The 24,836-nt window shown below is 39.7% G+C and overlaps 3 protein-coding genes across 4 annotated transcripts; 1 reads left to right on the plus strand and 2 right to left on the minus strand.

Annotated features, from left to right (window-relative positions):
* Positions 1-1,211: 1,211 nt before the first annotated feature.
* LOC111227308 (leukemia inhibitory factor receptor-like) lies at positions 1,212-8,777 on the minus strand. Its single transcript, XM_022752742.1, has 15 exons — positions 8,696-8,777; positions 8,164-8,262; positions 6,415-6,562; positions 6,134-6,285; positions 5,773-5,915; positions 5,083-5,224; positions 4,375-4,451; positions 4,042-4,261; positions 3,538-3,729; positions 3,230-3,334; positions 2,990-3,124; positions 2,609-2,767; positions 2,363-2,438; positions 2,077-2,179; positions 1,212-1,884 (listed from the first exon to the last, which is right to left on the minus strand). The coding sequence occupies exons 2-15, from the start codon at positions 8,234-8,236 to the stop codon at positions 1,492-1,494; spliced, it is 2,118 nt and encodes a 705-aa protein (XP_022608463.1). The 5' UTR covers positions 8,237-8,262; positions 8,696-8,777; the 3' UTR covers positions 1,212-1,491.
* A 1,706-nt stretch (positions 8,778-10,483) lies between these two features.
* Positions 10,484-13,915, minus strand: LOC111227205 (relaxin-3-like). Of its 2 annotated transcripts, XM_022752637.1 has the most exons (3): positions 13,813-13,915; positions 11,497-11,646; positions 10,484-10,820 (listed from the first exon to the last, which is right to left on the minus strand). In XM_022752637.1, the coding sequence occupies exons 2-3, from the start codon at positions 11,600-11,602 to the stop codon at positions 10,534-10,536; spliced, it is 393 nt and encodes a 130-aa protein (XP_022608358.1). In that variant the 5' UTR covers positions 11,603-11,646; positions 13,813-13,915; the 3' UTR covers positions 10,484-10,533. The 2 variants fall into 2 exon arrangements, with proteins under 2 accessions (XP_022608358.1, XP_022608355.1); XM_022752634.1 differs by lacking the exon at positions 13,813-13,915 and having other exon boundaries at positions 11,497-11,656.
* LOC111227204 (MHC class II regulatory factor RFX1-like) lies at positions 13,587-24,774 on the plus strand. Its single transcript, XM_022752633.1, has 18 exons — positions 13,587-13,841; positions 15,881-16,261; positions 16,786-16,895; positions 16,986-17,081; positions 17,850-17,947; positions 18,049-18,421; positions 19,221-19,402; positions 20,771-20,890; positions 21,147-21,280; positions 21,496-21,614; positions 22,007-22,113; positions 22,216-22,367; positions 22,991-23,088; positions 23,194-23,343; positions 23,511-23,719; positions 24,151-24,304; positions 24,386-24,431; positions 24,534-24,774. The coding sequence occupies exons 2-18, from the start codon at positions 15,901-15,903 to the stop codon at positions 24,692-24,694; spliced, it is 2,670 nt and encodes an 889-aa protein (XP_022608354.1). The 5' UTR covers positions 13,587-13,841; positions 15,881-15,900; the 3' UTR covers positions 24,695-24,774.
* Positions 24,775-24,836: the final 62 nt, after the last annotated feature.

A 24,836-nucleotide genomic window follows, 5' to 3' on the forward strand; every position in this document is an offset into this window, starting at 1 on the left:
CAGACAATACAAAACTCAGTGTCACAAGACAAAGTCCTTTAAGTTGTTTTTAATTGGAATAAAGGCTGCATTATTTCACTTGCTTTTAAACCCATTTCGTATTAGTTTCTACTGTTACCATTCTATCTTGCTCTTTTGGAAATTAATTCTTTATTATTAGGTTTGACAAATTATTCACACAACATAAATGACAAAGCCTCAATTTTAAGTTTTTAGGCAGTAGTTATTTTTTATCAATGTTATTTCTATTTAATACTTAATATTTAATTATTTCTTGTAAGTTATATATTTTACGTATTTTTGTTATTTATTTGTTTGATTATTCATTATTGATAGACTGACTGAATGGATGTGAAATCAGATACACTGAAAGATCGCTTTTTATTTTGAAATCAGTTCTTGCACGCCCTTACTGTAATGCCTAGTATACACGTACCGCAAAATAAAGTTGAGGTTCGTCAGTCACATTACAGTATCTGAAAGTTCGAAATGCACCATATAAATTAATAAGATAATTACTTCTAAATAGATGTCTATGGTTCTTGTTTATTAGTTTTGTCTAAATCAAATATCAAGTGAAATTTGTGGCCTAAAAATTCACAAGATTAATTAAAAATGATTCACAATTTTTATGTATTTCTTCTGATTATTTTATTTTTTACATTTTATAAATATAGTTATTAGCTTACAAGGTGTTCAAATGATCATGTAATTTTTATTGCTGATATTTTGCAAGAGTGTATCTTACAAATGCATTTCAACACTGTTTTTAGTAAAGAATTCTATATGCACCTTCATTGACACTATTGGGTTGTTCTGTATATGCCACATGCTGTTGGATTAAGTGATGTCTGCTATGTATTGTCGGTTTATATGTTTTGTTATTAGGTGTAATACCTAACATCATGGCTGTGTGATGATTGTGTTGGAACTGTGACATATTCCACTGGCATTGCTGTGTTTTCAACATGAGGTGCATTAAATAGGTCAGAAACTCTGCTGCTACTCAAATGAATGCCCCGGGACTGGGCATTCATTCAACATTTCCTGATGACACCTGACTGAAATTAAGTTAAAATTAAATTACATTAAACATGTTATTGATTGATAGTTGCTTTATATTTCCACAACCAGGTTCAACATGGGGGACTACACATGAGTTGTAATTGAAATAGAAAAAGTAAAAATTAAACCAAAGTGAACACCAAATGGAAAATTAAAATGTAATCAAACCAAATAGGCCTACTAAAATAAAAAAAGTGCAAAAGGTGGAAGCCAGGGTAGAGAAACTGGCTGACAGGTCATGAGTTTTACTAGGCAAATTTCTCTAATCACCTGAGTCCACCCTCCAGGGTCCTGCAGAGAAAGGCTTCAGAATGCCTGCCTAGAGGATCATCATCTAAAATCACATTTCCACATTGAACATTTTCTGCACATAAAAAAACAACATACACCTGATTTGAATGTCCATGAGCCAATGTGGAGACATCATCAAGTTTCCAGTATTTCCGAAGCAGTGGGCATGAAGTGCTTTTCATAACCTGATGTAAGCTGTTCTTCCTCTGATGAGCTCCAACAATCATCCCTGTCCTCCTCCTTGTCCCTCTCCTCATCAGAGTCTACCATTTTGCTGTAGTCCTTTCTTCCATATCTGTGGTCTGTCCTGCCACCCTGCTTTAAGACAGCATTCTCACTCTGATCATCTTGGCAGTCCATCTGTGAGCAGCCATCTCTCAGAATTGGCCTTGTTAATCCATCAGTGTCAGAGGTTTTCTCCGGGGAGGACATGACAGCCCCAGGCTGGATTTCAACAACCTCCAATATAGAGATATTGGGATGTTGTTCATTGACGGGGATACAGATCCAAGCCAAGGAGTCATTTATCTGCAGGGAGGTCACACACAGACACATTTTGGTAACACACGGTAAGAAACTTATAAACAGGTTAAGCAGTGACTGGTGAAATAGCAAAATAATGGCATTATTTAGGCTCAACATTTAATGTAAACCCTGTTCTTAGATAAGACCAAGGCTCACAAAGGGCAAAAAATCCTATAATTTCAGTAAGTCTCTCACCTGGTGCTTCATCTGTCTGAAGATGTGACTATTGCTGGGATCTGGCACTTTCTCACAGAAACATGAAGTCACCAGTGGACACACTTTCTCTCCACGACAACAACTAAGACAGAGTAAAATGACATAAGACAGACACTCTTCACAATCTCACAAACTCTACAGAATGATGAAGATTAATTTAAAATGTAATCTTATGATGTACCACGCCAATGGATGAGACAAGGGTAAGAGAATAGATATTCAGAAATACAAGTCAAAGATAAGTTGTTGAAGATGATTTTCTCACCAGAGTAAAACAAGAATGCATATTACAACCAGCAGAACCACCAAAGATGGTACAAGCACGGCTGGTATCAAATGCACTAAGAAAAGAGAGAGAAATTAGAGAGATAAACCACTGAATGTGTCAATATGATTAATATGATTAAGACACTTCTTACATCTCTTAGAAACTCTTATAATATTTTATGATACATCTCATACTAAGTGCAGATACAGTCAAAAAGGAAAGAGTTGACATGTGATGCAATACCAAAATTTTCATCCTGTTTAGTTTTGAACTTTGTGGTGACATTTGCTCCAGGCCCGGCTACAGTCACAGCTCTTATCGACACCTCGTATTCCTGGCCTGGATTCAGATGCTTCAGCTCAAAACTCTTAGTTTCATGCTGTGTGGCACTGACATTGTAAACTAGGAGAAACAAATTGTTTGGAGTGAGTTTGAGTATTTAGAGAATAGCTGGCAGAGATGGAACGAACTACTACTTGAATATTACTTTAGCTTTTTAAGTACATATATATATATATATATACACATATACACATACATATATACATCTATATATATATATATTTCAACCCCCCCCCCTTTACTTATTACTACAACTGTAATATATATTGTGACAGTGTGTACCATTTTGTCTGTCTAATCCTATTTGGTAGTATTGGATCACCCCATTCCGCTCGAACAGGGGAACAGGCTCCCAAAGCAGGGACACTTGAGTTGGAGCAATGTCAATCACATTAAATGATCGCACTCTGGAGGGAGCTGAAAAGCGATTGAGAAAGGAACATGACAATTACAAGTTTATCTTCCATTTAACATGAAGAGATGTGAAATTTAGCTGGCGAAAAACAATGCATTAAAACTTACTTCCTTCAAGAGAATATCCAATAACTGATGAGAGGTGATGGACTTCCAGACTTTGTGATACTGAGAACAGTGACACTTGGAAGGGTGTGACCTTTTTAAATGGACCTGTAGGTGGAGACACATACCAGAGTAGAACAGACACTCTGAAAATAGCCAGCACAAGTACACCTCCTTTAACATAAACGCATTTGCTTAGAGTCCTTGACATTTTTAAGAATTCACTTTTCAAGCTCAAAATGTATTAAGTGTGTAATCATTTCCAATTATTCCAGTTATTGCTAAAAAGAAAGTATCCTAATCAAACAGACCTTTAAAAAACACTGTTTGGGTTTTCTTCACTTTGATCCAATCAAATCCTTTGCCTGTAGGACTCCCGCCTTGTTTGTACTGCACCACATATTCCTTCAGGTTGTCAGTGTGCTGAGAGGGCAGATCCCAGGACACTGTGAGGTTCACTTCATTCATGTTGAGTTGAATAACTTGTTCATTTTTCTCTTTACCTAAGAAAGACAAATGCTTTGTTAGTTCTGCTGAGCCACAGTAAAAGTATAATTGTAAAATTGTTGTAACATCATTTTCGAGACAGAACCGTAACTTTCAAACAGTGGCTATAACCTTAACTATAATTTTTAAGTTTTAATAGTAATTTTTTTTTTTTAATAAAGTGCATATTAAACATCACAGCACAAGGTCTGGGGCTACATTCACAAAGTGTCTTATATATCTACTTGGAATCCTCCTAATTCAGCCAGTTAGGAGCTACTTTAAGCCTTAGTTGTGAATACTTATATGAAAGTGGGGGCAACTTATACCTGGTACTGGCATAACTAGATGAGAAGGCTCTGTGGCACCATAAGTGTTGAAGGCTGACACATTGAACGATGACACATCCTCCAGAGAAGTGTTGAGCTGGCATTGCATTTTATTGCACAATCTGCTGCTTTCCTCAGTTGAAGACACATTTGTGCCGTTGTTGTAAAACAGAGTAACTGCATATCCCAGAACACTGCATGCCTGAGATGCAGCAAGGTTCTGGATGGAATAAAGACAGGTAGATGACAGCAATGGATGAGTCTACATAAAGTGAGATCCTGGTTCATTATTCTAATCAGTTAATAACGATTGTGGATAACTTGTTTACCTACCTTCCAGGTCAGAGCACAGTTAAAGCTTGCAGGGGATGTCCCACAGTCCAACCATATATCTGGCTTTCCAACAGGGTCTGAACAAGAGGTAAAAGATCTTTTGTTTTAGTAGAGAAAATGGTTATTTAGTGAGCCATAGAGGTGTTGATAGGTGGATTTTGTAACCTTAATCAGAGCCAGGCTAGCTGCTTTCCCCTGTCATGGGTGATAGTCTTCTTGTGTTAGATTTTGCTGTTTTGCTTGTGGAACTGTCATTTCTGTTCATTAGGTCTGTTTGAGATCATCCACTTGTCAAGGGGGGATACCACCTCCGTCTACTCTGCGCACCCCGGGACGTCCCACTTAAGCTGGAGCACGCTCTTTCAGCTGGTCCCTCCTCCTGTGTTTTTTGTGCCCTAACCACCAATCCCCAGCCTCCTGACTAATTGCGAAACATGATAAAAGCCACATTGTGAAGGCACCAGAGGCGGCTGTGATTTTGTTTGCTTTATGATTTGGTGCCAGTCACTGCCTTTCCCTTTGCTCCTGGCCTCCTCTCTGTGTTCTCTTTCTGTTATTTGGTTATTGACCAAAGAGTTTCCATTTCTTTACCTTACATTTGAATTTTTGGCTGTCTGAACAAAAAAATGTTAAACTATTCAACAATTAAAAAGAATGACTAAAAACAAGAAAGAAACTATAATATAAACTTCCCAAATGAGGACTCACCTGTTTCCGTGCTCTTTATTCTGTGGATTGTACTCCAGTCACTTATTAAGCCTGTTGTACAGGCGCAGCGAACTTGAATTTCATAGATTGTGCAAGGCTGGGGACTTTCAATCATATGCATGTGAAAGAGTCCACTCTCATACTGTGTAGAAGAGGAAAAGAAGGAGATTGAACATGCATTCAGTGGACACAGTTTTAGTCACAGTTAATAATATATAGTTTTTCTTTGACCTGTTTTCAGGACTTTGATTCATTCCCTGTCCCCTCACTGTCAGCATACTCCATCACACAGTGTGGTCGATCCAATACAACTGTCCTTCCTTTATAAGCATTATAATGTTCAGTTTTGATTGAATCTGGGTGTCGATTTGTTTTAATGGTCATTTAGGATTTTGTGGTGTTGTTGAACTGTCCTGGGTTATATTAAGAGGTTTCCTAATATTTTGTCAACCACAATTCACATAAATGGGATTGAGAAAATATTAGGAACACCTCTCAGTATAACCCAGTAGAGTTCAACAGCACCACAAATTACAGCCTCCAAAATAACCAGAAGTGACATGATGATGATGATGATTAAATCATTGAATAGGATATTGAACTATCAATGAGAAAAGTACATTTTGAACAGGCACTGCACTAGTACTGAATGAAGTAAAAGAGGCAAGACAAAATCAAAAGAAAAGACACCTCAAGCCAAACTCGGTCTGCCTCAATCCGATTCCGGACATAACAGGTTCCCACAGAGAAGCCCAGTTCATCACAGAAGGAATCCCACTCAATCTCTATTGACTTCTGCTGCCTCAGTGTGATGTTAGGAGGTGGTGGCTTGTCTAGAGACAGAAACACATACACAAAACAATTTAATTTGAAAATCAAAATCAATCATTGAAAGATAAATTACAAGTCTGTACCAACTTTTTCACTCAAACAGGTTCTGATTCTGCTAGTCAAAAGGGCCTCAAGTACTCCTATTATATTCATCATTATTATTATTGTCTTTGGTGGTGGTGTCTGTACTCATGAATGAGAATTTGGAGGACTGACTCACTGATATCTGCTATGTTGAGGACAACTGTTTGAGACGTGGTGGAACCATGACTGTTCTTAGCCTCAACCCAAACAGAAATCTTTCCGTGGTTGGCAAAGTCTTCACGATCGATTACTGCACTCGAACCCGTCTGACTGTTCACATACCTGCCCCTGGAAGACAAGACAAAACATGAAAACATGATGAGATGGATAAAACTAAACCAGATTATCAGATTATTGTCATCAACACTTTAATGATATCATATGGCTAAAACAAGGAATATTTATGGTTGTGATTACTCGCTGATTGCTGGTTCCCAGTGCAGGCTGTAGGTTGTGGGGAAATGAGGGTCCGGCCTTGGATCCCAAGCACAGTGGATATCTACATTACAGCTTTCCTCATCACATGGGAAATAGCACTCAGGACGAGAGGGACGAGTAGGAAGACCTGGAGAAACAGATAGTAAGGGATAAAAATAAAAGCGATTAATAATTAATAATATGATTATAATGATTAACAGATTAATCATCATAATCATATTATTTCAAAACTCATTCAAAAAAATAAATGGAAACATTATCTTGTGACAAAGACAGTTTCAACAAAAACTGAGCATTATGAATTTTATGAAGGTAGCATTTATTGCAAGACTGTGGTATTGGACTATGTTAGTTTTAGGTAGTTGTACCTAATAAACTGGCAATGTAGTGTTCTACTCTATAACCATGACATCTGAAGTCAGTCTGAATTAAAACACCACTTGGCATCTTGTATAAAGAGCTCTTAAAAAGTCTGTTGTACTATCCAAAAACAATACATGCAGATCCACTGGCTCCCATAGTAGGAAAAGATTTGTGAAGTTATTGGCAATGGCACATACTGAAATGTTTAATCCAAAATTCAACCACCATGTGTCATAGCAGATGCATGTAAATGGCCTCAAGAAAACAAAATAAATACTACACTTTGCTGCTAGAATCTTTAAAATTTCTCTGAAGCTCATAACTTAAAACTCCTTTGTGAATCTACTGTCAATTTTTGGCTGTTTTACTTGTGCAAATGAAATGTAAAATTCCTTTGAATATTCATTACTGTTTTAGTAAGATACATTTAACTGTCAAAATAAAGAGGCAAAAAGAGAGAGGCAGTGACTACAGAAGATGAAAGACATGAAAAGAGCTAGAAAGTAACAGATATAAAGCAACCACATAAGTAACCACAAGAAAAATGCAGAGTCCTACTAACTCATACATGTATCTGCCAATCCCTGCAAAGCACACCTTTTTTTCTTGTTCATCACAAGACCTGTTCACCTTCACCCATTTCTTGTAACCGTGTGAGATTTTAGCAGTGATCAATTGATGTGTGTATGCAACACATTGCAGGGAAGCACACTGTTGGTAACAGTAACAGGAAATGAGCACTTTGATCAGTCTGGGTCCAAATAACTGCACCTTTCCTTTGTCACCACTTCCTCTTCAGTAAAGACATTAATGTTCAAATAATGGGCATGTGGCCCAAACAATCCTTTATCAAAACAGTTTACACTCGATGTAATGCTTTCAGTGAAAGCAAAACATGTGCTGTACATATAACCCTCAGCCCATTCTTTATTATAGCCTGTGTCTGTTTTAAAAACACATAGTCTTTAGTGTCAGTATGATATATATATATATATATATATATATATATATGTTTGTTGTAGGGAAAATTAGTAGTGGTTGTATTTAGACTTTTACTTTACTTAGGTTAGACATACTCCTTTATATTGCATTACCTTATAGGCATCATTTCTAATTGAGCTAATTGGACATATTTTGTCTGTAAAATTTTACTCTAAGTAGTAGTAAGAAAGATTAAGAAGACGGCCAATATTTTTCTCTGAATGCAGTGGAGTGTGACGTAGCGTTAAATTGAAACACAGACAAAGAGAGACAGAGAGAGAGAGAGAGAGGGAGAGAGAGAGAGAGAAAGTACAAGCACGTAAAAATAAGCACAATTGTATTTATACATAATGTGAGTAATATGAGAACCTTGGATAAGACTACCTGTGGGAGTACAACAATTTGGTAGGTTGACCAGCAACATGGACAGAAGCCACCTTGTCCTTAGTGTAGCCATTACATCTGGACCCTGGCCTCTAGTGCCTGTGGAAAACACAAATAAACATACATACACAAAGACAATGTATATGTAACCACATGAGCTATAGCCTGTTTCAGCTACATTCTTCAAAGCAGGCACGTTGTTAGTGTTTTTAAAACCGTAAATACAGTGAAGTGTAAGAATATGTATAGTCGGCGTCGATACTCTGCAGTTTGGCAAACCGACAGACTATCTGCCATAAACATTCATGTTACTGTATATTTTCTCATAAATTAAATTATTATTAAAATCAATGTGGTATCGAGCTAATACGTGCAAGCATTTTGATGTGAACGGTCCAAATACTCCGTATAAGTGAAAAGTAGCAGAATCCGGAGTTCGTACCTGAATATTGTTCTTTCTTAAATTACAGCAAGCTCTTTTGATCTTCAATATTAGCTAACTCATAATAGTTATTAATTATAAATGATTTACCTCATTATGAGACACACTGAGATGCCAGTTGTTCATTTTGTTGCGGTATAAAGCACAGATACCTGATAACTTTGTTGTGGAGTCGAACTTGTGTGTTCTGTTAGCCGGTAACCCCGCCCATTTCTGGAATTGCCAGTGACGTAATATACAAGCGCGCGCCCACGTTAACACACACAAAAGATTAGAATTCACTTGTCCCCTATTTCACACAACGCGGTCTGACACGCTTCCTGCACACGGGTTGCTGCAAGTTTAGAAACGTGCTCGTGACAATTGGCCCGAGTATCTTCACTCATACAACATTTTATTCAAACTTACTGATTATATGATGGATAAATGTAACTCATCAGTACATTTAATTAACTACTGCACTGAAATATACATTGTTGGGGTCGTATTTAATTTCACTGTACATGGCACTTTCATTATTTCCCCAGACACCCAGTAGCCACCCAGCACAGAGCTGAAATGATCAGTTGATAAATTGACCAGCTGATTCACAGAAAATCAAATAATCACTAAGACCTGGTATCTAGTTGTTGCTATGTTAGAAGCAGATTGTTTAAGTCCCATAAGACTTCAAAGTTCTTCAGACTTGTTCTAGCAAAGTCCCCAACACCCTGTCACTTGTTTGTGGTTAGTCTTACCAACTCATGCACCACCCATGTCTTGATGGAGATGCTCCAAACCAGTCATCTGGCTATGATTGTTTTAACATTTGTATATTTATCAAGTAGAACTTTTTTTTTCTACACTCCATCATCATCATCATGACCCCTCAGATAAATCTTGTGACCCTCAGGATGGGGCTTAGCCCCAAGGTTGGGAGTCACTTAACTAAAATACCTAACTGTATATTAAGTAGTTAAAATTAGCTCCAACCCAAGCAGCTGCAACAGTAATATGTTGCTTACACATTGAGGCATCAGTATTAACAATCTATCAATGTAATATATAATAGTATCTATTATATTAGTTAGCAGGGGTCATTATTATAAAGATGAAGATCTTTTGATACTTGAACTACATTTTGCTAATTATACTTCTGTACTTTTATTCAAGTTGTATTTTGATTGTAAAACTTTTACTTGTAATGGATTAATTTTGCATTAATGTAGTGGTATTTTCACTTAAGTAAAGGATCTAAATACTTCCTCTACCCCTGAAAATTTCTCTGTCTAAAAATATGTTGTTATAGATGATCTATCAAATACAAAAAATGCAAGGGCAGAACATTTTAGGGAAAGTAAGACTTAATTTAGAAAAGAAGATAAATCATTAAACCATATAGCTGTGTACTGTGAAACAAATTAAAAATTCCAACAAAGTACTTATAACTTACAAACAAGATGAGACATTATTAGACATTAGTGATTTTTTATGCTGCTGTCAAATATTGTTAACAAAGCATTTTATTCCCTTGAGTTCTCAGGTGCACAATTCAGATGTTAATGCAAAATAGATAAATAAATAAATAAAATTATTATCATCTGTTTGATAGTGGTTGGTAAGGACAAAACAGCTTGGCTCAAGATTGAATACTTAAGGCTGCTCATTACAAAGCCTGGAATGCATTTTCTTAACAGAAATATATAAACATTTTGAGCACATGGCAGCCCTTTCCATACACTTCATAGATACTAAAACATAAAACAACATTTCAAACTCATGTCATGAGTTAACTGAAAGACACTGGACATAAAATCATACAAAACAACCTAAAATTAATGAGAATTGGAAAAACCACTGTAAGTGTGTATGTATTTATATGTCTGTTTGTGTAATAATGTATATAATATGCCTGCCGATGTATCCACTCAGATGGCGAAGGTCAACTCTCAACAAAGTGAGCTGATCTCACTCTTGCTGCAGCCCCACTTGCAGCAGGCATTGGACAGACCCACCACCACATCCCGGCCTTTGCGGTCAGCCTTGCGCAGGGCTTCTAGGATCTCCTCAGTGATGAAAGAACGGGTCGGCCTGCTAAATATTCCCTCCTGGTTGTCTCTAGATGTGAAGCTTAGATCTCTGTTTCTTTGGAGAAGACTCTCCACCACCGAATTGTGACTCAAACCCTCTGAGGACTCATCCTGACGGGAGCTAAATGGGTCCTCTGAAACATCTGCTGCCATAATGGATAAAAGCAGCATTAGAGAATACCCACGCTTGTCTCTTATACCCAGCAAGTCAATAACAGTTCTTTCTTTTCATTATCTGCATTGTTATTAAAAGAATTGCTGATGATGGCATGATGGAGGGAGTGACAGCAAAAATGCCACATTTACCAGGTTTACAGCCAATAGAATGTAACATACAACTTATGGCAGGGTCAAAGGCTCAAATAAACATTTGGGCGGCGGGTGTTTTATCAGTACATAGCTCAATATAGTGTATCTGATTTAGATTATCCATTAACACTGACTGGGCCAACTACACTAAACAAAATGAACATTCAATAAAAATATAATTAGTACAATTATCTGTCATTCTGAGCTTAAAATTACATATGATTTCCTTCTCCCTCCATTGAAGTTATCACAATTGCACACAATCACAAATGAGCATTAGAAAGTAACAATAGAAACTTAATTGTGGACATACAGTTAATTCACAGGGATCCAGAAAAATCAGTGATTATCACAACATCACAAATTGGAGGAAAAGTGCATCTCATACAATGAATGGATATGTTTTAGTCAACATATTAAAATATACGTAAGTAATAGATGAAATCATAAAAGATGCGGATAAAAGACATCACAAGGTTAATAATGGTGAAGATGTAGCATGTTCCGTCTCACCTGTGCTCTTGAGTGACCGTCTCCATCGTGAGCCCCCACAAGTGAAGATGACTGCTCGGATGAACTCCCGGCCACAGAGCTTCACCCCATATGTTGGGTCCTCCATGGGCTGAACCCCAGCCACCAGCAGACACACAGCCAGTACTGTAGCTTTCCACATAGTACCGCAAGGAAATTAAGCAAGCAAAAAGTAGTTAAAATTACAGTTGATTATTTGCTTTGAGCGACACTTAGCTTTCTGTCTCCCTGTTTGCAAGAGCTATGCCTCTCTAGGTGACCCAGGCGTGGTTTATAAAGGGGTTTGGAGCCCTGCAAGGGAGACATACATACTGCGCACGCAAGCCTTCTCTGAGAGAAGAACAGATTTGAAAGAGAGATAGAGTCAGAGACCTTTATGGAGACAAAAAGCGGACCAAAGGTGGCATAATTAATGAATATGTCAAAGGCCTCTATGATCTAATAGTATCTCAGCATGTGAAGCACTGTTGACACCTTCAGTGTCCCTGAATATAATGACTTCATCAGATCTCACTTACATTTAATATGTAAAACATTGTACAGCCATTGGTCATGAAGTGATTGCGGATATGGGAAGCACATTGAGGTTAAAAATGTCAAACAAAGGCAAATGATGTGACACTTTGAAAGAATTAAACTTTTAGCATACTGACCAATTACAATTCTTTCTCCATCTGTGTGTTTCTCATAGGGAATGAGTAGCTTAGGGATACTCAACACAAAAAGCCACTGAGTCCTAAAAGAAGGGATGCATCATGAAGTACTTCTTTCAAAAATAAAAATAAAACATGGTGAACTGACATTGCCTTAACACATGAAATAAATCATTCAGGCCTAATCACGCATATTGCCATGAATTCCACTGATAAGACTTAACACTCGCTGACACCACTACAGGGATATATTAGGCCATTGAGGCTGATATCACAAATATTTACATCAGCATTGCCATTTTTATTCCACACACGACCCTGTGCAACTTCCATATGTAACATTTTCCTTTTCTCTTGGAAATCGCTTATTCTGTCATCTCTTTGCCAAAAGGTGAACTGGGAGGACTGAGACAGAACCAGTGACATTTTCAAAGTCAGATAACATAGAAGTCTTATTATGAGTCAGACTAAAATAAAACACATTTTTATCTGTGTATCCACATAGCCAAAGGTCGCTCGTTTAGGAAATTACAATGGAGATGATGAATTTGTAATTAATGTGACGATAAAAAGAAAACAAAATGGCATTTTAGGGGGGTGTCCACCCTGACACTGATTAACACAGTGTCATAGAAGTGACCTGTGGAGGTTATGGGAGCAATATCAAAATGCTATGGACCATACTTTTTTTTTTTATAAATGTTTGTTTTATGGACAATTGACATTGTAGATGAAACTGTATATTTTGGTCCCACATATTGTATTATTTGTTTTTGCCTGTTTTGTTTCAATACACAGATGATAGCATTTATACTGTATTTTATTCTGTTATGGCTGCATAGCTATAAAAACTGATTTAGGGTTTGCCAACTGGCTAGCCTGGGCTATAGCTGTAATTGGGCTGTTTTCTTGTTTTTTTTATTATCCTATAATGTTGTACAATAGTGATAATGAGAACATTGGTTTGTTTGCAATGCTGGAACTAGAAGTAAATGTAGTTTTACTTTCAAATCATTCTGAGAGAAAGTGGGTGTGTGTCCAACACATTTGTACAATAAATCTACAGTACAAAGGAAGAAAAGAATTACTTAAACACAAACTGTCACAAGAATTTGTATTATATTGTTTATTATCTCATAAAGGTCAAACTACAGGACCCTGAAACCATTCGCTGACTAAATTCGGTTTCAGTGTATCAATTTGTACTACACTGATATGTCATCACCCCATGGTCATCACCAAAGACAAATGGTAGCACATATGCACAAACTGTATTGGCTATAACCACTCTATTTTACATTTTAGATAAAGTTACTGTGATACTATCAATCATTATTACTTTCACTGGAATAGCATCCACCGCAGTTGCAAAAATTGTATTATGATAGACAGGGATTTTCCACAAATGGGCGTGGGAGGCTTTGTAGTAAAAAAAATTGCTGTCCCTGTGACTTTAAGACAATTTGGCATCGCTCAGCCAATCAGATCAACGAAGGGGGAGGGAAGGGAGCGGGTGGGTAGCAACAGTTGCCCTGGTGAGGACGAAGCGCCATAGCCACGGTAGCCCTGGCGACAAGAACCCAGCAACGAGAATCAACAACAACAACAACTGAATCCGCCGTAAAAATTAAAGAAGATATTTTACCGTGGGGAAATACACACGTGGAACTAGAGGTGAAGCTCTTAACGTTGAGGAAATAATTTATGTCCACTAATGATTCAGCTGAATTGTGCTATTGCTTTTTCCCTTGTTGTTTCAGTAGCCATAACAGGCAACTGGCTCCCAGTGTTAGCTGAGGTTAGCCTGCAAGCTAGCAGTCGTAGTGATAATCAGTCGAGTCCGTTTCTTGAATGGGGTGGTTTGTGCCCGCTTCTCATTCGAGTGACAGTGGATTGTGCCTGCCATGACGACGCAGCCACAGATGCATACTCAGGCAGGCCGTTGTTATGGCGATGTCAAATGCAAAAGGTACAAAATGGCGGTTGTTGTAGAGACCAGTTAGCTTGCTGCCCGTGTTACCTTGCTAGGTAGCTAGCATCAGTGCTGTCACGACAGACTTGTGCTCGCAACTGCTTACAGCTAGCGGAACGAGTTACCAGTAACGGACACTCGTCTTTTTAACGGTATTTTGCGTGCAGTCTATGGCGATTCAACACATTATGCTTTTTCCAATAGCCGAGTCAACATAAAACCAAGTCTCCGGGTACATAACGTTAACTACCCAAAAGGGAGGCCAGATTGGGATAGTCAAGTTAAAAGTGTAACTAGTAACTACTCAGACAGTTTTGGGGTTAGTGTGGAGGCAGGGGAAGAGTTGGGGCAATCACTGGCAAGCGAAATGTCTTTCTCTCCACAATGGAAACTTAAGAAAGCTGGGGCAGGTGGCGGACATTTAACATCCAAGGGGTGTGGCGAAGAGGGGCGTTTTGCAGGTGCTTAGTAGGTCCGAGTTCAGTTTAGCTGGTTTGTTCGCTGCTTGGCTCCATGACCCACTCTATATCTTTGTAAAAAGGTTTCTTGTTGCCAATTGACATTTAACGCATTTGGTTTTAAAAGCACGGATTGTAATAAACTTTTCCCGCAACAAAGATAACAAAGATACACGAAGTTTATAAATTAATGTCAAGGTGTACGTGTTCTTTTCATAATTGTGCGTGACACAAACCATACCAACAGAATGTACTGCAGTATCAATGCAATGTGATAAGGGATTTTCCCTACTTGTGCCACGGGCATTCATGTATATGTGAAAGACCATAGGCTGTGTGATCACATTACAGGTAATGAGACACCAAAATGCTTGTTCCAGTCAATGCTCCTCCCCCACACATTAGATGCACCACCAATATGTCAGCCACAGTAATACTTTCAGAAAGAACACGGTTACTCATTAAGTTGCATGTAGGCTACATATGAGAATTTAGAAATATTCCTGATGTCTCCAAGATATCAACTGTTGACCACAGGTTGATGTTACAAAGTAAGGGAGGGGAGGGGTTTGTGATCAGATCCACATCTGATGTTGATGACTATTTTACACTTGCACTTGTTGGAGATAATACAACAAAAATTACTGGCCTGATGTTGAAGTGTCGCGCATGCATTTTTACAACTACAAGCTCCCCACTCTGAAATATTAATGAATAACTCTGTACTACTAGTTACACTACCAGACCAGTTGTCTAAATATTGCTTATTTGCACAGACCGTGTACTTGAATTTTGCACTTGACCTTGTTGAATGAACTTTTACTCTGGCCATCATGCCATACTCATTGTTGGTGTTATGTGTGTCCTTGGACATACGTGTTTAGGTATAGCCTGACTGCAAATCAATTTCCCTGTAAGGGACAATAAAGACACTTTGAACTTTGAACATTTGAAAATAATATTTTACTACAAGCTGTGATTCATTACATTTTATTCTGCTCCATTCTTCAAAATTGAGTATTGTATCCTTACCCTGTATCCCCTGCCTGTTTCTATCTGAATGACACAGCAGCTTGAAAGATCAAATGACATTAGGTTAGTCTAACCAACATTTCCACAACCTGGAAACAAACAGCTACCGTATATTTATTCAGGATAGATAGACAGATAGATAGACTTTATTGATCCTGTGAGGAAAATTGTCAACCTTGGATGAATTCAAATCAGTACATCCTTAATATTTACTAGACATGTTTAACTAGTCACTTTGTTCTTTTTCCTAGGGTGATTCCCAGCTTTTGTAATGGCCTCCTCAGGCTACGTAGGTGAGATCCAGCCGGCAGCCCAACCCCAGGGGGCTGGTGTTTCCGTCACACCGGGGCAACCTGACACCAGCTCCACTCCTGCAACTGCCCCTCAGTTTCTTGCTGAGATTCAGACTACTGTGGCTACTCCCACTGTTGTCACACCCACAGGCCAAGCTACTCCCACTGAACAAGCCACTTCCATCACCACTCAAAAGCCTGCAGCTGGTAGTCAAGCCCAGTCCACAGCACAGGCCCAGCCAGCTCAGACTCAGTATGTAACTGCAGAGATCCAGGGCTCCCCGACACAGTCTGGAAATGCTCAAAGCACTCCCCAGTACATTGTTGTTACAGTTACAGGTAAAGGCTGAACATTACATACCACTATATGCTTTTGACTCTAACATAGACCAGACCAATTTAGAGCTTTGCAATTATACATGCATAGAAGCACCACTTTACTAATCAATCCATATTTTAGTGGTTACGCCTCATAAAACTGGAGTTCTTGTGCTTAAAGACTTATGTCTTATAAATTGAAGTGATTGTTTTTAAATGTCTTCTATAATTTTTGTAATATGTTTTTTATACATTATAAAATGTCCTGACTTTATCAAAATTAAGAGGCAATCAGTTAATATATTAAAAAGTTCTATTGAATGTAACTAAATTACTTTTACACTAACAAATAAACACATTAGTTGCCTCAATACAATATTCCTTGTGCTGTGTTTGTTGTTAGCAACTTTAACTATCATGCCTAAAAAAGTTTGTAACTTTCCTGAAAGGTGGAATGGACTGGCAGTATCTCATCCACCTCATGAAAGTAAAATAATCATGTTGTGAGCTTGTGAAGATACTTACATTCGCTCTTTGTCCTTCAGAGGGCTCTCTTCACTCAAGTGACAGCGTGTCGGACTCTAGTCCCCCTCCAGCTGTGGTGCAGACAGGAGTTCCCACACAGGTTGTTCAGCAGGTACAGACAGCTCAACAGGTAATATACATTAATTCACACATGCAAAAGCACAACACGAAGTTAATGTGTCCTTGACTCTGGAACTAAAGAGCATCTTTATCTTAGCAGAGGTCCGTGGTGCAGGCCACCGCTCAGATAGCCAAGACTGAGCCAGGAACCCAGCTCAGTGTCACTAGTCTACAGCCTGTTCATATCAGCCAGGAAGTAAGTTAAACACACACACACAGTAGCACAATTCATCATCGATGGTCAAATATGATGTCTGACAATCATTTGTACCATCTCTGACTTATACACGTTATTGGAATACAATATTTCCAGCACAAAGAGTGGATAACATTTGCCCTCTGACACATCCAAAATTTTACAGCTACTGCACATTTCGGCTAACTATTAGTCAACTAATCACACCATGGTCAAACCTGCCTCTGCTGGTTTCCAGCTCCTCCCTTCCACAGAGGTGATAGCGTTAGTCAGGGAAAACAGTCTAGAAGAATGGCAGGTGCGTGATGAGATAGGACAGCCGGAGGGCCTAGTCTGGGCATCAGCAAACTACATAAAAGACTGGTGCAGCAAGCCCTCCTGCTTCCCCTTGGATCTCCTTCAGTATTACCAGTCACTGTTCCTGCATTCTGTGCGTGTGGAGAAAGAGACAGGAACCCACCCTGCAGTCCCCAGCTTAAGCCCAGATCAGCCACCACTGCAGGCTACAACTACCACTTTCCAAGTAGGTCAGGAACACAAGGGAGACTGCTACTATAGAGTTAAGGGAACAGAGAATCTGCCTGACAAAGAAATTTAAAAAGAAAGTTAGAAAGTTAGAATTGTAAAGGGACTATGTGTGAAAGCTTTTAGAATTCTCAAGTGATGATACAGTGAATATGGGCTGAATAGGCGAGCAGGGATTTATTGGATTTGTGTGTGTGTGTGTGTGTGCGCGCGCGCGCGCGTGTGTGTGTGCTCGCTCCTTAGGTCCAGCAGCAGCTCACACCAGTGCCAGTCCAGCACGTGTACACCAATCAAGTTCAGTATGTGGAAGGAGGAGATACCAACTACACCACCAGCACCATGTTAGAATAAAATGTCTATAATTTTATAACACATCCAGACAGAACTTTTATCTTTTTTATGATGTAATTTTCTAACACATCTCTCCATGTTTCTTATCTAGTCGCTCCAGCACCTTTCCTTACACTGACACACCCCTGTACACCCAAACGACAGCTGCCCAGTATTATGAAGGTCAGCCAACATCAGGCTCACAGGCCTCTACCCCTGGCACCCCTCTAACCGTCTCTGTGACTGCTGGCACAACAGGGGCTGTATCCATGTTTGTGGCCCAGCCCACCAGTGCAGCAGGGGGAGGAACCACAGTAGTGACCACAGGTGGCACCACCAATGGGTCAGGGGATGGGGCAGGCACCAACGGTGGCGCAGCAAGCAGCTATGTGATCCAGGGGGGTTATATGCTGGGCAGCAGCAGTGGAGGGGCAACTGGCAACAGTCAGAACTACTCACACACCGCCCGCGCCTCTCCAGCCACTGTGAGTATTACAGAGGGCGAGGAGAGTAGCGTGCCGTCGGCAGACAAGAAGGTATGCAGAGGCGCCAAGCGCAGGAATTTCTTCTCATTTTGTTCTCATCCACACAACCCTTTGGTGGCGCGCACTGATGATGTCATAGTTGAGTTTTGTCAAGTGGAAAGCACAATTAAAAATGTGGGGATTTGTATTAGGACCATAAAATGTGAGCTGTGGGTTATATAATACTATACTTATAGTGATCATAATAAAACTTGTTGTAGCATACAGAATTTTTAACTGTGATTTCCTCCTCAAAGAAAACAAAACCATGACCTCATCATTTTCATATCATTACCGTGCATGTGATGAGGGGCATTTTTAATTTGCCTGAAATGCCCCAGCATTATATTGTTCATCCCAAATTCATCGTATTGAACCTCATATGATAATGGTAAACAAACTATGTTTTGGCAAACATCCCATCAGTATTCCAGGTCATTAATTCATTGCATACCAAAGTTGTATGCCACGGCACGCAAACAAATGTATTTGTGTTTTCATTCGTGAATGATCGACAAACTGTAAATGAGAATGGATTTTTTTTTTAATTTATTTATTTTTTTTTATGTTTGTGTAATTTATTGATTAGAAAAATGTGTGTGCATGTTCTGAATATTAAGCTGAAAAATGTGTGTGATGTTTTTGCAAATAAGTGTGCATATTTATGTGTGCAATGTGTTGAGGTGTGTTTTTGTGTTTGTATCTATTGGCTTTGCTGACTGCACCAGCTGTTTTCTCTTTTTCGTTGCCTGCGTGTCAGGTACAGTGGTTGCTGGACAACTATGAGACAGCTGAAGGAGTGAGTCTGCCACGTTCAACCCTCTACTGCCACTATCTGCTGCACTGCCAGGAGCAGAAACTAGAACCTGTTAATGCTGCCTCTTTTGGGAAACTTATTAGATCTGTGTTCATGGGGCTACGCACACGACGCTTGGGCACAAGGTAAGATGGGTCATCAGACACCTAAACTCAGGTATAGAAGACATGATAGACAATATACACACAAACCCACAAGTTCCCTGTATGACATGCTAGGGTATATATTGACACCCTTACTATTGCGCTAATTTTCAAATGTATTTTTCTGCCTAATTTCTTTCTGCTGACATGCTCAATGATCAGTTTTAAATATCAACATGATATCACAGAGAGAGCAGGCAAACAGAGACAGAGTGCACTGCAACTGCAGAGACAACACTTTTCCCCACAATCTTCCTAACACAGCAGTGCACGTCAGCAGCAAAGAGCTATATGGCAAACTATTCGTTTCACAGACACCAGCTCTATACATATAATCCATATGCATGTAGATCTCAGTTATTGGATATATTCAAAGTTTCCCTACGGAAGAACAATGAAGATTTTTCCAGAAAAAATCTACAGAGCTCTTTGGAGTGTTGCAAAATTTTCAAGTGTAGGAAGAAATGTGGGTAGAGATGAAGACAGACAGCATGTGTGTGGGTGCGTGAGTTTGACAGAGGAGGGGAGAGTGAGGAGGCAAGATTGACTTTTTAGAAATGTTTGGTTATATGGGTTTAATTAAATGATATGATACATTTGGTTATTGTATTTTTATGAAACTAAAGACATACATTTTAAAATCAGTCTTTATTAAGTCTATGTATGTGGCTTTGGAGGTGTGGTTGAAATTCTTATGGGCTGAAGAAATGACGTTCATCAGGAGTTCAGATTGAGATGCCTCAGGCAGAAGTATTTGTTGAAAGCTTGACGCCAAGGAGAAAATGATGAGCAGTACAATGCAGTAGTGAATTGGCGTAATGCCACACCTATTTCCGAAGGTGGTCCTACATATTTATTCCTAGGCATCACATGGTTTGTCTCCATACCTTAAACCGCAAATAAGGCTAATATGTAGTCTTAACCTATATGCTAAGTCTTAACCTGGTCTTTGTCACATTACCTGTGTCTTACCTTTCCCCCTACTTCCAACTCAACCTTGTGTGAAACTGCATTTTGGCAGTTTTCTTTAAATTATGCTTTTCCCCACATCCTTATCTATAGGACCTTGATTACCATAACAATAGAGGATTAAGGTGGCTCCAATTGGACTCTTATTAGTCATAATTGTGACTAAACAGTGAACCACTGTATAACACTATGAGGTCTTTATGACCTGAACTCTTGGAGTGTGGGCCTACAAAATAAGAAAAGACTAGAACCAGAAAAATCCCTTCACAGGAAGAGTTACTTAAGGTTTATATAGACCTCATGTAAAAAATGTTTTTGTAAAAAAATGTTTTTATATGAGGTCCAGTTTCATGTTAAACGTGTTTTATCTGTTCTTGATAGGGGTAATTCTAAATACCACTACTATGGGCTGAGGATCAAGGCAGGCTCATCTCTTCTCCGTCTGATGGAAGACCAGCAACATCTGGCCATGAGGCAGCAGCCCTTCTCACAGAAACAGAGGTACACATGTAAATGTCCCTACACACACACTCAAACACTGATTGTCTATCATTACACCACTGTAACCATTTCTTTTTTTTCCACAAATCTCTTTCCTTCATATTCCTTCATATAGCTTTGTCACTGACTCATGTTTCCCATATATCTTATTTGAGCTCTTCTTACAGTTCCAGGTATTTGTTATATGATAAGACAGAATTGCCATTTTATTTCACTGTATCGTTCATTGTCTTTGTCTTGTCCTTGTTTCAACTAGGTTGAAGCCTGTGCATAAAGTGGAAGGAATGACCAATGGCACAGCATCAGGAGCAGGCCAGCAGCAGCAACAGCAGCAGGGGTCAGGACACGTGGACATCAGCACCCAGGTTCAGCAGTACCAGCAGTTCCTTGGTGAGTTCAGTGGACAGTGAACAAATACCTAGAGGTATGAAAGTGATGATGTTAAGGATTTAACTAAAAGAAAATTTGTAAGTCTAATGGTATGATGGCGCAGTATTATTGAGAGAATACAATATGTATATACAATGTTATGTACAAGCAATACTGTTTAACACCTCATTTGATTTCTCTCTGAGTATCTAGTTTTCTTATATCCTGTTTTTCAGATGCATCCAGAGCTCTCCCAGAGTTCCCAGACATTGACCTCCAGGGGAAGTCTCTGCCAGAGGGCATCGAGCTGGAGCACATAAAGAGCTTTCAGCTGCTGTACAGAGAACACTGTGAGGTAATCGACTGAAAGGACACTGGTTAGCTGGTTGCCTCCCATTGAGTGTTTATGAGGTTGACCTTTCTATCCATTTGTCATTGGGTCAGTAGAGCTCTAGTTTAAATCGAAGTAGACCAGTTGTAACTTACATAAGGTAGGACAATACAGTTGCACTTTATTTGGATTGCCAGCCTACAGACAGTTATAAATACTGTAGGCGGACTCTCCAAACAATACAAGTACAATACAAACTAGAGGTTTCATGGGGTGGGTTTCAAAACACTCAGCCAACATCAAAAGTTAAGTCCAGTCCTCACATTGTGAGAGTCTCATCTTTTGATTATTTGTATGTGCTTAGTCATTCATTATCAGCCAATAATGTATGAGATATTTTCTGTGTGTTCTTTCAGGCCATTCTGGATGTGATGGTCAACTTGCAGTTTACCCTGGTGGAAACACTGTGGAAGACCTTCTGGAGGTTCAGCCAGAGTCAGGCTGGAGATGCCACGTTGGCTGTGTGAGTGCTTAAGTCTTGGCAAACACTGTCCTGAACACAATAAGAAATTATCTTATTGCTTTAGCAGCACTGTTTTCATAGAAACTGTGTGTGTCTTGGCAGTCATGATGAGTCAGAGAAGCGTCTCCCTAAATCCTGCCTGGTGTTGCTGTGCAAGTATGAGCCAGTGCTGCGCTGGAGCCGTGATTGTGACAACAGCCTGTACCAGGGCCTGGTGGAGATCCTCATCCCTGATGTCCTCAGGCCCATCCCCAGTAAGACCCTACAATAAGTATGAATATGCAGTAAAACACCTTGACCTTCCAACTCCCACAGAAAAACTATTTAATGCAGCTTCCAGTTGGCATTAATGCATATATGTGCATACCCACACTAAATGTCGATACAAATATCCCAATTAAGAGCTCCTCTTAAGCCTAAGAGTCAACTGGAACTATTTAGAATGAGAGAGCAGAGGTAATACTGACATTTCACATGTGCAAACAAGTCTACATGTTCTTCAATATACTGTTCTTCAGTTGAAATTGACTTACTGGTATTTACACTCATTTGTTTTTGTTTCAGTTTCAATTTTAGTCTGACTTCAAAGTAATTACTTTGTACACTGCTGTGAGGAAGAACCTTTCCTTTAATCCTCCTGCACAAGTGCTACAGACATGTTTCCCATGTCCTGGGTCTTTGTCTCAAATGCAAATTGAAATCACATTGGAAATCTGGTTATTTATATACAGTACATGGCCAAGAAATTTGTTCATCCAGCAGAGACTTGGCTATGTGAACCAGGTGTTGCATAACCATTTACCCTGGTACATTCTCATGGAATAAGGAAATGGAAATTTACTCTGAAATGACCAGAATAACATTTCTTGTCACCAAGGTGCCTTAACTCAAGCCATCCGCAACTTTGCCAAGAGCCTGGAGAGCTGGCTGACCAACGCCATGATGAACATCCCGGAGGAAATGGTTCGCATCAAGGTATACTCCTCTTGTATTAGCTTGCAGTTGGTGGAACAACATGTTTTTTCGGAGCCATATATTTTTGATGTCTGACCCATCATTCTCCTCCTTATGCTCTCTCAGGTAACTTCAGCCAATGCATTTGCTCAGACACTGCGTCGCTACACCAGTCTGAACCACCTTGCCCAGGCGGCCCGAGCTGTCCTCCAGAACACAGCTCAGATCAACCAGATGCTCTCTGACCTCAACCGTGTTGACTTTGCTAACGTCCAGGTTAGTTTAGTCTCTGAATGCTGTGTGTGCTGGCAGCATTCATGCCACCGCACATGAATTTCAGTGCTTGAGGTTGCATCACCCCGCTGCCCTTTACTGATTCAACTAATGCCATATGCAGCTGGCTCCTACTGACACGTTACCTCCATCCTGTCCGCCTTTTGCAGGAGCAGGCTTCATGGGTGTGCCGGTGTGAAGACCGGGTTGTCCAGCGGCTGGAGCAGGACTTCAAGCTGACCCTTCAGCAGCAGAACTCCCTGGAGCAGTGGGCTGCATGGCTGGATGGTGTGGTCTCCCAGGTCCTAAAGCCGTACCAGCACAGCCCCGCCTTCCCTAAGGCCGCCAAGCTCTTCCTGCTCAAGTGGTCCTTTTACAGGTGTGATGGGAGAGTCAGCTACAAGATTTTCTCTCTTCTTCATGTCACAACCTTAAAGTCACTAAAATCACGAAACAGAATGGCACAAATTTGTTATCCTGATATATGAGTCTTTCTATTTTCAACCATTTTTTTTACTGTAGACTGAGCAATCAATCAATCAGTTTAGTTGCAGCCCTAGTAACAAAATAGCCAAAATCATTTTTAGCATCAGTTTAATTGCCATCAGTTTAATTTCACATTTTCAGCTGAAATAAAGGATTCAAAGAAACCAGCGACTAAAATGGAACACAGATCAGCACTGAGTTGACTCATTCTTTGTCACAATACAGCGCTGAGAAACACTTCTTGTTTGTGGTTACAGAAGATGTGATATAGTAACCGAAAATATGTGTCACAATTTCCTCATTCCCACTATCTCTGCTCTCCAGTTCCATGGTGATCAGGGACCTAACCCTGCGGAGTGCAGCCAGTTTTGGTTCCTTTCATCTGATCCGCCTGCTGTATGACGAGTACATGTACTACCTGATAGAGCATAGAGTAGCCCAGGCTAAAGGAGAGACCCCCATTGCTGTCATGGGAGAGGTACCATTACACACACACATAAATGAAATAAACAATGCAAGCCATATTTACAGCACTAACACATTCCCCTCTTGCCATTAGTTTGCCAGTTTAGGCCGGGGTTTAAACCAGCTGGACCCTGACAAAGGTACTTCCACTCTGCACCGTGTTTTTTACTGTATCTCAGACTAACTACGGTCATGTTCCAAGCTTTGTTTGTAACCAACTCCTTTATCCTTGTCTATGCCAGAAGAGGATGAGGAAGAGGAGGACGAGAGTGATGAGGAGGGTCAGGAGCTGTCCCTTCCCTCAGATGGGGCCGTACTAGGAGAGGAGTCTCTGGAGCCTCCTGCCAAGCTCGCCAGAACCGACCAGAGAGTCCTCTTCACCACCGGGTCAGCTGACAACTAACCACAGAGTAACACTGCTAGATGTGGGTTGATTATATCATAGATCATAAACACACACACACACACACACACAAACACGTACACATAATGTAAAAAAAAAAAAAACACTAATTTATACTCTTGACACTTGTATATAGATCTTG

This window comes from Seriola dumerili, unplaced genomic scaffold, assembly GCF_002260705.1.
Source record: "Seriola dumerili isolate Sdu_G_001 unplaced genomic scaffold, Sdu_1.0 BDQW01000169.1, whole genome shotgun sequence".
NCBI classification, from domain to species: Eukaryota; Metazoa; Chordata; class Actinopteri; order Carangiformes; family Carangidae; genus Seriola; species Seriola dumerili.